Source organism: Bactrocera oleae, chromosome 5 (genome assembly GCF_042242935.1).
Source record: "Bactrocera oleae isolate idBacOlea1 chromosome 5, idBacOlea1, whole genome shotgun sequence".
NCBI classification, from domain to species: domain Eukaryota; kingdom Metazoa; phylum Arthropoda; class Insecta; order Diptera; family Tephritidae; genus Bactrocera; species Bactrocera oleae.
Genome location: NC_091539.1, coordinates 298,709 through 313,250, shown reverse-complemented (window position 1 = coordinate 313,250; position 14,542 = coordinate 298,709). Strand labels below are relative to the sequence as shown.

Sequence of the window (14,542 nt, the reverse complement as noted above, 5' to 3'; positions counted from 1 at the left end):
TACATGCGATTCCCATTAAAATATTAAAATACGGAATTGCTAATGTGAAAATGAAACTGTTATGGCTGAAAATAAGTATTTTCTAGCTTTCGTTGTAAAATGGAAATAAAATTCTTAAATTTCTAATAGTAAAAAATAAATTTCCCAAAAAAAAAACAATGAATACAGGTCTTATTCTCTACTAAGTATTTTACGCAGATATGCGTGTTTATATATACTCGACAACCATATTATATATATTGCATGTACATATTTGTATTAATATTGAATGTGTTGAGTGCGTTGCTGTTTGAGTATAACACTTTTATTCGTACGGAAATTACTACACCAGCTAGCGCCCCCTTCGCGCAAAAACACACACACATATTCAGCATAGGTGGCTTGGAAGAGAGCGAGCAACAAGCGTGAAGGACATGTATACGTAAAGCACCATCGACATATTTATGAATTTATGTGTATGTGTATGGATGTGTGCATAAATAAATAAATATTTTCATTTCATTTCCGTGCGCATTTCAATAAAATCGAATCCAAAAGCTAACCGCAAAAAAGGCAATTTGAAAAACGCTGAAATGGTTGAAAGGAAATAGACTGCGCTAAAGGGTCGAGCGTGTATGTGTGTATGTTTTACAATGTGAAAAGCACGTACACGGAATTCGTGATGCACTAACGCTTTCCGCCGCTACTAGGAACATTTATGTAATTTGAAAGGGGCTGCATGGCTAATGCGAAGGCGCTTACTAACAGCTGCTTCAAATAGGCCAACTAAAGTTCTTTTAATTCGGAAAACGTTTTTTTTTCAGTTACAACACCTATGCCAGAAACGCTCTAAGCAGTACTACGTGTATGTTCAACACATATGCCATTTACGACGCGCTACGATGACACTTCAATCCATCCCACAGCCTTTACAGACACACCTGTGTAACACAAATCCAGAGGCAAATAATTTTCTGTAATATAGCTGTAACTCCTACAAAAGGCGCGCGGCAACGGCACGACCAGCCAGCTATTTATGCCACTTGCGCCGCACCGCCGCTGAGTTATGATTTTTCATTCATGTGTGGCATGCGACATTAATGGCGTTAGTTGCCATAAGGTGTTTTTACATTACAAAAACCAAAACACATATAAAAAAGAGTGATATGGAATTTTATAATTGTGTCACGTTGCAGGCGGCAAAATACTGTGCAGCGCAGGTGAAAGCACACAGCTGCTTAAATGGGGTCACTGGCTTACATTTAAGCCACGCCATGTGCATCCAGTTATTTTTCTTGGTATCGTGTTTTTTTTCGCAATTTGCGCTTAAACAGTTCTAGACAAAACGCCAAAACGTTGCACAGCTGCATCGTGACACCTGCGTCGCTACAAACGCGCGTACATGCAGAGAGTACTGCTGCCATGCGCTTTTAATGTGCCAGAAATCTGTGCCGCCAGCTATTTACTCTGCTTCTTCCTGTACAAGCAGCAAGCCGTTTAAGCTTAATGCGGCGTACAGTTGCTTTGTGCCGCATACAATAACAACAGTCAGAGTCAGCCACAGATATACAAAACATTTCACATATTGAAGACGGGGGGGGGACGTGGAGCGTTACCGAAGGAAATAGCGTTGGCTTTGCGGTTGATTTATATTTGTTGTTGTGTTGCAGTTGGAGCCACTTGGTGGGATTTTCTCAAAGCCGTTAATCAGTTTTTCCAAGGGTTTTTGTATGCTTTGGAAATGTCACGTATACGCCATGGGACCTGAACTGCGCTCACTCGTTGGTGCTGCAGTTGCGATTGCATTGTGGCATGCTGCACGGATTGACAAAGATTTTTTGTGATCAACGTGGGGTTTCTAAAAACAATTTGTAATGGAATTTAGAGAATAACGTAGTAATTTTTCGGATTTCGGAGGGAAAATTTAAATGAAATGAAAACTCATTTGCGCTTGCTAACTAGAAACATAAATTTCAATTTGGTAACATTTTTCTTCAATATTCTGCAATTAATTCTAATTTAAAGACGGTTGTTGAGGTGTCAAAGCGTGTACATGCTTTTCACATTTCCACACGTAACTGTCAAATTCGCTCGAAGAAATAATATATTATTTGTAGTTGTATTACATTTAGTATTGCAGCGCTCACTCAATACCCGCAGCGCAGCGGAAATGCCAGTTGCAGCAGTGAGTGATATGGCGCAGCGGCAGTAGCTGGCGTTATGCCAAGGCATCGCTTGAACTGACTGGCGCACCAAATTGTAACAATAACTGTACCAACAAACAACTGAGCACTGAACTATGCCGAAATAATATGTTTCCGTAATTCTCACTATTTCACCGCTCGTGGATCACTCGATCAATCTACAACAATCGGCAACGAGAACGATTATATTCATTAAACTTTCTTGCTGGACAAGAAATGAAAAATGCCGAAAAGTTTCCGGGAGTTTCATACATACATATGTATGTATACAAAAAATTGTTGAACTTAAAGTAATGTCTAGCGGAAGAATTAACAAAAATTCACGGAGATTAGACGAAAAATAAAACAGTTCTCTTAAATACCTTGCATGGTGGGCTACAAATATGCGTGTATATGTGCCTGCGAAAAGGCCATTATAATTGGAATTAATTTTGTTTAGTGAAAATTACAGATAACACTATATCAGTTTGAGATACGAATATTCTATATTATAAAAATGAAGTTTGTGTTTTAAGCGGATCTGTCAAACAATTTTTTTTTTTTATTTATATCCAAATTTCTTTAATTAACAAATATACACGTATTTTTCTTAATAAATAATAAGAATGAATGCGAACGAGAATGAAGATGTCACAACAATTTTATACTGAAGACATACAAAGTTTTCAAGTATGTCTGAGCGTCAAAATTATACGACAATAAACTTAAATTAATTGCAAACGAGTAAGTTTGCCTTGCGACATACACGCATACACATACACTCGGCTCTAACAGCTCAGATGAATTTGATGCGGCAACTATGCCATTGCTGTTCTTCCGCCACAATTTGTCTTTTAACTTCCAGTAGATAAAAGTCATTTGACAAACTTTCCAACAACGCTGCCAGTTGCTACAAGTGAAAGTTTCCAGTTTCATGCACACTTGCACGTCATACTGTACACAAACGGAGAAAAATGAGCCGAAAGGCATAGAGAAAATAAAATAAAATTACGCACACGTTTAAATATACCGTTTAGCTTTGCGAAAGTATGTGTCTTCGTTTTCTTTCTTTCAGTCTTAATACAATAAATTATTTTTGAGTCACAAATATAAACGGTGGTTAATACAGCAAAGTAGCATACGTGCTGAAAATTTTCGGAATTTTTTAGTATTTTTCTTTTAAAATTTATACAACATGTCTCCTGCATGCTCTAAAAATGTGTTTAGTTATTCGCGAGTATTAAACCGTTAAAAGCCAAGGTCAAATGCACAACTGAATCATCGATCGAACCGCAAAATTCAAGCGGCAACCACAAGCCATGCGCCATAAATTCCAAATTTAACGGTGATCCATTAGTTTCCTTTACATCGCTCTGTTTCTATTACTACTAACCTTTTGAATGCACTTAGTTAATTATCTGGTCGTCTTTTATAAGTCGTTTATAAATGAATGACTAACAGATTTGCTAAATAAAAGAGCAAATCATGTAATAAATATGAAAAACAATGACGAAACATTGCAATGCGTCACTGGGCCTCTCCAAATACCCAAAGCTGGCGCCAATGTCACTCCTTTACTGCACCAGCGTCGAAGAATTTCGTTTTGGTCAAAACGGATATGGCTGCAAATCTAACAATGACGCCCACATGTATTTTTTTCTGCTTTCTACTTGCTTAGTCGATGCGCATCTACGTTGGTTATTTTTAAACTTCTTACAAACACGCAACGCTAAAGGCCACATTCTTTTACAATTTAAAAGTTGCAAAACGGAAAACTTAAAGCTAAAAGTAACTTTCACAATACACTCAAGTTAAAACGTTGCATTACGAAATTGAATATAAATAGAGCAGCAGTGCAGGGCAAGCAGGAGCAAGCGGAAATGACGGTCATTATTTAACAGTTAAAAAGTTCAACAATGTCCGTGGGTGGAACTTTGAATACGGTCAAATGCAAATTGTATGCAGTGCAAGCTTTTCGCCTAAAGACCTTCATTAAACGCGACGCTTGGCAAATTCGTAAACGTAAACGAGGAAAAAATGTGCAGGATAATGCAACTAATAACAAGTGATTTCAATTTAGTTGTGGTTGATCGCCACAGGTGGCGCTCACCCTACGAAAACCATCACTCGCTTAGTTTATAAGCGCCTTCGTTGAAAATTAAAACCCCGTTGTGCTGCTGAAAACTTTCGAACATACAAAGTAGCAGTTAAAATGACGTTGATTTTTTGATTGCGGGTGCATAGTCTAATTTCCAGGTAAACCTAATGAATAACCTGTTTTAAGTGTATCAGTACACTGTAGAGCAGTATTTGCGGCATGTACTCGTATTGGCTTTAGATAAGACATAATCGCATAAACGTTGCATCATCGCTAGAATGACTACTCGAGTTGCGAATTGTGCCTGTATATTCTAGAAGCTTTATTTATAATACAATCTAGCTCAGCAGTTGCCTTGAAGTGGTTTAATAAGGAAAGTGGCATTTGGCCGTCCACTTAACCTCACTACTTTCAATTACGAACACCCTTTAGCTCTTAATATCCACCTGGACTTTAGGTCTTTATAACCTCGTAAACATATTGTATATATGTATGTACTTATGGTTTTGGCAGTAAAATTTTTACATTTTGTGCTTACTCATTTTCATACAGTTTTACCTATAGCTTTTGCTGAAGGTAAAACAGCTAGGTGTGTTCAATCTTTTGTGGGCATAGCTTGACACATAAACACTCTCAATGGGACCAACCGCTCGAAACGACAAACATTAATATTTTTTATTTCATGAAACGCCTTACTTTTTGCACAATTTCGTTCTACTTTCGTTACTTTATTCTTCTGAAATACAACCTGGCGTTTAAATAGAGTCAAATTACCCCATTTCACTGGGCGGTTGGCGAATTATGAACGCATTGGTGTGTTCGGCTGGCGGAAATAACTATTTGAGTACACATAACGAGCTATGCCGAGTAAGAGCACAGTGTAACAAAATGCGATTAATTTGAAGGCAATTAGGAGGCAATGGGAGAGTGTGTTCTATAAACTACGTTAATGTGTTATGTTCACGAAATAATTGAATTTTTAAGTTCGAGAAGCAGAATTATATCACTCATAGTTGGCTTCAGTTGAATTTTTAGGTTTGCTGGCGTAGTCCAAATGTAAAACACATTTTGTTTTTTGATAGTTGGCAATTCAGCTGTCAATCAGTAAAAAAAAGGTTTTTGATCGGTTGCGTAGTTTTCGTTTGGCGTTTTGGTCCAAATGAACATTTTCGTCATATTTTGCTTTTTTATTTTCGTAAAGGGAAAAACGCATCGCAAGCTCACAAAAAGTTATGTGCTGTTTATGGCGTCGAAGCCATAAAAGAACGGCAGTATCAAAATTGGTTTGTCAAATTTCGTTCTGGTGATTTTTCACTCAAAGATCAAAAACGCTCTGGTCATCCAGTTGAAGTTGATGACGACCTAATCAAAGCAATAATCGATTCGGATCGTCACAGTACAGCACGTGAGATTGCAGAGAAGCTTCAGGTATCATATACATGCATTGAAAATCACTTAAAACAACTTGGCTATGTTCAAAATGTAATGAAAATGATCCAATTTTAAAACGAATGATAACTGGTGATGAAAAATGGGTTGTTTACAACAATATCGAGCGGATAAGATCGTGGAGCAGGCCAGGTGAACCAGCTCAAACAACATTAAAAGCTGGTGTTCATCAAAAGAAGGTTTTGTTATCAGTTTGGTGGGATTATAAAGGAATTGTCTACTTTGAACTCTTACCACCCAACCGAACGATCAATTCTGTTGTCTACATTGAACAACTACCGAAATTAAACAATGCAGTTGAAGAAAAGCGGCCCGAATTGATAAATCGAATAGGTGTTGTATTCCATCATGACAATGCAAGGCCACACACATCTTTGGTCACTCGGCAAAAATTGTTGGAGCTTGGTTGGGATGTTTTGCCACATCCACCATATAGTCCTGACCTTGTACCATCGGATTACTTTTGGTTTCGATCTTTACAAAACTCCTTGAATGTTAAAAACTTCAATAATGATGATGATGTCAACTCGTACCTGATTCAGTTTTTTGCTAATAAAAACCAGAAGTTTTATAAACGTGTGATCATCATAAGCTGCCTGAAAGATGGCAAAAGGTCATTGATCAAAATGGGCAATACATTACAGAATAATGTTATTTAGTTCCATGAAAAAATTGTCTTTAATTTTTTTTAAATACGCAATTACTTAGTTGCCAACCAATATTTCATGGAGTTGCTGCATTTTATTGGATAATAGTCAATAAATCAGTTTATCAATGTATAGCTATTTATTTATAATAAGGTCCCTATTACAGTTTTCAAACTCAGCTGCATTTTGTTTGAAGTTTTGAAATTCCGTATAAAACTCTTTTAGTCAATTATTATATTATGTACAAATCCATAGAAAGGTGAATATTTTGTTGAGTTCGTGGAGTAAAATCTCGAAACTGTACGAGACGAACTACAATTTGGAAACAATAAAATAAAAAGACCGTGGTAAGTGTTTCGAATATAAAGAGTCGATACAATTTACTACTCCTAGAAATATACTTTTTGAGTAAAATTAAACTTTTGAAGCGTTTTGGTGCTCTTCAGTCATTGGTGTCTTATCCACAGCGCACAAATATAGATTTCATAATATTTAAAAGTAGGTTTTGTAACAACCATAGATTCGTAGGTTGCTTCAGCACAAAGTTAAAGTCATTTAATGAATTTTATGATAACTACCGGCAGCAAGGAAATGGAGAGTTTGTGCTAACATTCCTTCATCACATATCGTAAAAAAACCTAAATGATTCCTCATTTAAACGAAAATAACTTATAAATATGCAATAAACATTATTTAAAGCCATTTAATCGTCCGTAAATCTTTGGCTTATTTGGTGTTAGGAAGTTCGAATGGATTTGAGAGATCGCGCAGCCCTTTTTACAGCACAACAGTTTTGGCCCCAACATTTTTATCATCGAAAACTAAATCAAAACTAATGTTCATTTCAATAATTATTCATCTTTTCGTGAGCAATATAAATTAATTTATTTTGAATTTTCGTTAAAAAAATTTCAGCGGTTTTATTATATATATGTCAAATCTTCATTTTCTGGGTTAGCAAAAGCAATCAAACTTCGGCAGAAAATAGTTGAAGAACGTAATACCAAAAAAAGGTTGTGTTGAACTGCAGTTGAATTGCTTGCACTTCAATTCAACCGAGTGGAGTTGAAAACCGTAATAGGTGTATAAATGTCGGTGTTCACTTATTTTAAATATAAGTTCTTCGCTCTTCAAACTAAAAATTATTATGAAAATTTCGCTTATTGCTTTGAGTTGAATTATATCCATTTACGTATAAAAAAGTTTGAAATTTTAACACAAACACTAAATTGAACTTGCGTGTTTACCACATATAATTGAGCACCGTGTGTATCGGTGCCATTAGCGATGTGTCGATGTGTGAACACGCAAATTCCGACGTTGAGCAACTTGGTAATTTTAATTTAATTTATTGTAACATAAAAACTTGAAAAAAGCGAAGGCAATTTTCTGCACCCTAATTTCTTGCTCTCAGTTAATGTCCGCTACTCTAACTGCCTTAATTTAACTAAATTAATTTCGCTATCGTTAATATATAAACGCCTTATGTAAGCCTAGTTCATGTAGTTCTCCATATCCCCAGGAATTTCTTTAACACTCACAATTAAACTGGCTGCAACTCACCCCCTGCATCGTTCACTTTCACTTTGCATATCGATTTGCTGGTTTCTGTCGACAAACGCTGCAGGCGACTACAAATAAAAGTTGAACAAACTGAACTTTAATAGAAAAAATAAACGGCAGACGTGAGAGAAAACTTTGTTGGCTGCTGCCGTTGATTGACAAATTTGCGGTTTTTTGCTTGCTTCGTGTAACACAAACACACTGCTTCACTTGGTTGCTTCCTGCCACAGACAATATATTTATATAGTTTTATTATTGTTATCGTATTTCGCTCCCTACACTTGGGGAACATGTGCTCTTGTCGCCTATTTCCAACTGGCAAAGCACACAAATACACACACGTCAATAACAGTATTTCTATGCAATCACGCTTAGCTAGGGCTTTGATTGATGGCTCAACCGCGTCTGATTGGTTGCTCGGTCAATTTGTCGTCTCGTCCGGTGCTCACTGCAACCACACACCTTACAAAGAAAAGGATTCGTTCATGGTTGCTGAAAAAATTTATGTTTGTGACGATTTGCATGGACAACAACGGGGACATGTAAGCGTTTGTGTACATACCACAATAACACACTACTACGAAAATCGAATCTGCTACACTAGAGGGCGAAGCAATCGAGCATACTTTCAGGCGTGCACAGTTTATATCACTCGTACGCCCGGCATAACCACGTTGTAAACACAGAAATGTGTAAATTGTGGCCAATTGCAATTTATTTCCCATTAAAGGGCGTTGGATGAAATAAAAGCCGATGACCGATAGCACGCAAAGAAGAAATTTGAAGCTTTAAGTTTGCGACCGGACAACGGGTGGAGAATACGGTCAATTGAGCGCGTTTTGCATTTATTAAAAATGGAATTAGTGGCAAATTAAGATTTCCGATAATTACTTTTAGACAGAAAGCGGTGAAGGAAATTAAGTCAATCGGCTAATCACATACAATAAAAGCAAAGCAATAATGTGCACTAAAGAATAGTTCGCAGTTTAAGGAATGCAGGAGAACAGAAATGGTCGGAAATATTGAAAAAAAAACGTCTCACACCCACGAGTACTTCATAATTTACATGGAGAATTACGTATGAGAATGGAGATTATATTGAATAAAAAAATTTATTTCATACCAAAAACAGTATTTTTTAATTTTGAACGCAGAAATTTTTCCACCAACCTGTACAATTAATACAAGAACGAGTTGGCTGAAACGTTTAAATAAATTCAAGCTTGTTCGCTGCTCTTTTGCCTAATTGATAAATAAATAATAAATTGAGTTTAACAAATATTTCCGTCATGTGACCGATTGCTTGTTTTCATCTTTCTGCTAGCGCATCTTGCATTCTCAATGACAATAAAAGTTTGGTATTCCTGCCTTTGTTCTTTTGAGCTTACATAATAATAAAAATAGCAATAAAGGAGTATTTCAGAAAGCAACAGACACACACACTAAATCAATCAACAAAGAAGCGGACGTGGATAAAGACAAAAGGGCCTAAACTAGAGCAAATCGATCAAAACTAAGCGGTGGAAAGTAGTAAAAAAACAATAGCGAAAAGTTGTAAGGAAGTGAAAAAACCGACAAATCAGTGGAAGTAAGCTGTCGCCGAATTAAAATCGATTACCGCCGCGCATGCTGAACCACGCTCGAACATCAATTTTGACGCTGACCGTTTATATTATAATATAGAAGTTATTACATTACATTTGTTGTTAGAAATGTCGAACAATTGCTGTACACTTTTTGGTATAATTTGATGGAAGCACCATAAAATGTAGCGTGTCTTTTACATGCAGTTCTCAATTACGTGTTTAATTTGGCTATAAACACATTTCGTTCGTGAACAATGTACTCGCTCTACCCAACACACAGTCTCTTGACACAAATTCGAGAAGAAAATATTGTAAATTGGAAAGTTTATTGTATTGCAATCAGAAAAACAGACCCATAAAGAAACAAAAATGTATAATTTATGATAGAGTATAAAAAAGTTGTACCTTTAATGAGTTTTTGTTGGCTTGAAAATGCGAACTTCAAATGAAAATGCATAATTTTGCAAAAGACTGCAGGAACCATTGAAATTTTCTACGATAAATACGTGAAGACACAAGGATAATACGCGAGTTGTAGAGCAAATTTGGAAACACATAGAGGGTGGAGGCTTACAGGAACTTAATGATATTCAATAAAAAATTAAATTTTTAATTAAACGCGAATTTCGCTAATGTACAGTGAAAGAACAATCGACTAAATAACTATAAAAATATGTAAACAGTTTTGGTACTTACTTTTTTAGTCATTTTACTTATGTCATAAATTCGGTGGTTGTCCGTTTACATAAACTACTCGGCGTTGCATGCTTTTCTTTTTTCGCATTTTACGTTAAAGCATTGTATTGTTGCTGTAGCAGTAAAGGGGTGTTGATGCTGATGGAACGTTATGCTGTCAGCCACTTTGCAACACACTCAACAGCCAATCGCTGAAGCAAAATATTGCCTCATACGAAGTCCCACACACCAATCTGACGTCGACAAGTGGTCTTGTACTAGTTCATATGTAATATGGTGGAAATTGTTCTTGCTTACTCCCAGCCACTTGTAAATGTTGTTGTTGTTGCTTTTGGTTTATTTTCGTCATTGTGTGTGGCATTGCACTGTCACTGTTAACGTTGCTGATAGTTTCTTGGCAGCGATTTTCGTTTACTGTTTCTTGAGCAAAACAATTTTCTTCCTTTCTTTCTGCATTCCGGCATTTTTTGTTGCTTGCTAGCTTGTGGGTGTCGGCGAAGGTTATCGGATGAAGGAGCTGACTTGAATTTATAGTCTTTTCACTTGGCAGTGATTAGGTGGCGAGATAAAGTCTCGCATTACAAATTCTTGTCTATAAAACGGAAGCACTCAGTTGAAATTTCAGTCAGCTCGCTTCACAGCAACAAGACGGTTGAGACAGATTAGCTGCTTGCTTCTGGGCTGAAGTACAGAAATGAAAAAAATTAAAAAATATTATTTTAGTAAAGTAAATTAAACGTTTTGCTCAAAGCTAAGTTGTAAAATATTTATTTTAAACATTTATTTATTATATTATATATATAAATATTATATATGCACATATATATGTTCGCTTTGAAAATCAAAATGAATTTTTATACTAATGTTTCCCCTAATCTGCTCTTTACAGACGCAGCGAGTTTTTAGGATGCATGTCCTTTCCTCTACACACATTACTGCAGCAACCTGTTAATGGATTCTATAAACTACAATCGCAGGCATGTCTGAATAAACCACAGTCGCCAATATTATTGCAGTATCCGGTAGGAGTTACACACACAGCACAAGTCCACAGCCAGACTCATCAAACCCCGAGCCCAAAGTTACGCAACAACCAAAATCATAGTAGCAACGATAAATTCATTCACTTAAATTCCCACTTGCAGCCCCAGACAGCTGTGCCAGAGACAAGTGTCGCCAACGCCGTACGCACAATGACATCAACTCTGACAAGACAGAAAAGCGAAGAGGATGTCATGAGCATCGACAGCATGGCTCAGGCGACAGCTGGCAACAATATCGAGCACCCGATGACATTGAGCCGGAAGGCTTTGCATCAGCGTGATGCCGATGAGAATCTGTTTTTACGTTTCCTCGAGTTGGACCCACCCACAGATACAGCTGCGACCACAAATGCCGCCAGTGCCACACCGTCCGCTTCGGGCGGGCGACGTCTGTCTGCCACTAGTAAATCCGTTGGTCGTACACCATTCACTATGACTAAAAAACTGACGCGTACTGCCGAGCGTGGCTTCGGATTTTCCATTGTGTGGACACATCCACCGCGTGTCGAAAAGATTGAACCAGGTCTTTCTGCTGATCGGGCTGGCATACAACCGGGCGACTATGTGATTTTTGTAGACAAACAAAATGTAGTAACGATGCCAGAAGCGGATGTGCTCAACCTAATACGTTCACAAGGCTCTACGCTGACGCTAGAGGTTTTTAGACGAACCGGACCCACAGGAGGTGTAGGACTCGGCTCTATGCCACCAGCGCTCAGTGTTGGCAGCCGCGGCCATCCACCTGCACCGGTGATGAATGGAAAAGCTACACCAAATACACGGTTAGCTAGTACCATAAGCGATGAGCAGCAGTCAGTTACTGGTGGCCCAACGCTTTCAGCACGCCGTGTCGGCGTTCCGAGTACAGCGCCAATATCAGCTGCAGCACCAGCAACAACAATTGCTGTAACGAACGTACGTCCGTCCACAGCATGCTCCGGTGGCACTACCTCGTCCATTGAGGCCGCGAAACGGCGGCTGCACTTACCGCAGGTTACGTTCAGCAAGGAGGTAGGAAAAGGTGTCATTGTATAAGAGATGACAGAGCGCATGACTTTCTTTGAAGGGTTAAGAAGACGACTAGTGCCAAAACATAGTGAACGAATTTATATGTATAAGTTTGGGTTTCAATAAGTTTTTACATTTTTCACTTTATAATTTTACTCATTATAAATTATTTATTTGTATGTTTTGTTTTAATTTAATTTGAAAATATGTGTAAAAGCACAAAGTTGCCTCGACTGACGCTCCGAATGGAGTGAAAATGTCAGCGTTTTAGCAGAGTTAAGCCATTTAGATATAAGTAATATTTTTAAATGTTAAAACTTGAACACTCTATAATCGAGTGAGACAAACCAAACCAAGTGAATTTTTTTAAAGAAATACACCTTATAACACACAATCATGTGCCATTGAAATGTTTTAAGTTTGCAGATGTACTCATTACTTTACTCCAAACATTAAAACCAATCAATTGGTAATTATCAAATTCTATAGGAGTATTTACAAAAGAAACCCCTACATTCAACATAATTAGATTTTTGTAACAATAATTTGAAATTACTTTTTCTCAACCTGTGTTGTTACTTCGCATATTTTTTGCACGCATTGTTGGTTCTTATTAGTTTTAACTTAACTTTGCACTTTTGTTTAAGTTTATGTTTATTAATTTCATTCGTTGTAAATTTAAAAATGCTGCTATGTTGACAATAAATGCTTATTTAAAATTAATTTAAATATATTTCTTTTATTTTGATATAATTTTTCAAAAAATGTTGTTAGTTTCTCAGATTTCGCATTGCACATTCTAGTGTAGAAGACAGAGCTTCGCATCATCTCGTATTTGAAAATAATATGCCGTATATACAAATATAAACACTTTTTTCCCCATCCCAGTCTATCGGGCCGATTACAGATAACCGTCGCCGCTTACTGTTGCAACTGATCAGCCGCGAACAGAACTTTATCGCAGCGCTGCACTTCGGCATGCAGCGATTCGTTCAGCCATTGCAAGACCGCAAAGATCTCATCTCGCCAAATGATCATCGAACACTCTTTCAGAATATTGACGAGCTTTTGCGCATCTCCGAGGATATACTGGAACAGCTGTGCAATGATGATCAGGAACCACAAATGAACTTTGCTTCCCGTGTTTATCTCTCGAAAACCACAGCTATTTGTGCGGCTTACAAAAAGTATTGCAATGGCATCAAGCGAGCTGACTGTGTGCTAGTACGTTTGCTTATTTCGTAATTTCTTTACATTTTAATATTACATTAACATTTTCCAGGTGAACAAGTCACGACAAATGGGCTCGGAGTTTGTTGCCTTCATTACAGAACCTCAAGTGCCGCGAAAACGCCCAGACCTTACGATGTTTATTCATAGACCCTTGCAGCATTTTCGTGAAATATTGAAGCTAATGCAACTGCTCGCTTCCAACTGTCATGTCGATACCGAGGAACATAAAAATTTCACTACTGTAATCGCTGAGCTTCAGGCAGCGTATCGCGAGATTACTGTCAGCAGTGGCTTAATGGAGCCACTTGGCGAAGGCCGGCCTTTGCTCACGTTGCAAGATCTCGAGTCCCGCATGGTCTTCACTAAGTGCAAACCATTCACGCTGGCCGTACAGGGACGCCAATGGATATTTGGTGGTGATCTGTCACGCGTGGAAGGCCGCTCCGTGAAACCCTACTGGACCTTGCTCTTTAGTGATATCATCGTGTTTGCAAAGGTCAGCCGAGACCGCGTGTTATTCATAACCGAGGAGCCCATTCCTATCGCAAATATTGTAGATTCCTGTTTTCATATGCGTAAAAAAAGTTAGTCCGAAGTCGATACCTAATCTAGAGCAATCATTAACAAAGCTACATTTTTACCTCAGCCACAGAGTTCCGTCTTACAGTGGATCCGAACGGACGCTTGGCCGAGAGTCCAACCGGCTATTGTGCACCGGACCTCACTCGCACACCCAAGAAAAGTGCTCGTCGAAAGAGTCTTCTGCTGCGAGCGCCCTCTTTAGAGCTAAAAGCTGTCTGGCAGAACCTCTTACAACGTCAAATGTGGGTTATTTTCAAAAGTTGTTTTAAATTAACACATTCATTGTAATTACTTACAGTTTTTTGGTAAATGCCGCACTTGGATCGACACCCCTCTCAAGTCCACTAGATTCTCCCGATGTGCTTAATACTCTAGTGCCACTGAGTGATATCGGAATTGCGTCTGCATCTATTGGTTCGATCAAGCACTCATCCATGGACAGCATTAACGCAAAAAACAGTCAACAACAGGTGCG

General features: G+C 37.8%; 1 protein-coding gene across 9 annotated transcripts in view; it reads left to right on the top strand.

Moving 5' to 3' along the window:
- LOC106617167 (serine-rich adhesin for platelets) overlaps positions 1-14,542 on the top strand; it is a 39,565-nt gene that overhangs the window by 11,186 nt on the left and 13,837 nt on the right. For all 9 annotated transcript variants that reach the window (XM_036372544.2, XM_036372543.2, XM_036372551.2 and 6 more), the window contains 5 exons: positions 11,091-12,255; positions 13,141-13,476; positions 13,535-14,069; positions 14,132-14,309; positions 14,366-14,537. In XM_036372544.2, coding sequence (XP_036228437.2) covers positions 11,091-12,255; positions 13,141-13,476; positions 13,535-14,069; positions 14,132-14,309; positions 14,366-14,537 — 2,386 coding nt within the window. The remainder of the gene's footprint in view (positions 1-11,090; positions 12,256-13,140; positions 13,477-13,534; positions 14,070-14,131; positions 14,310-14,365; positions 14,538-14,542) is intronic.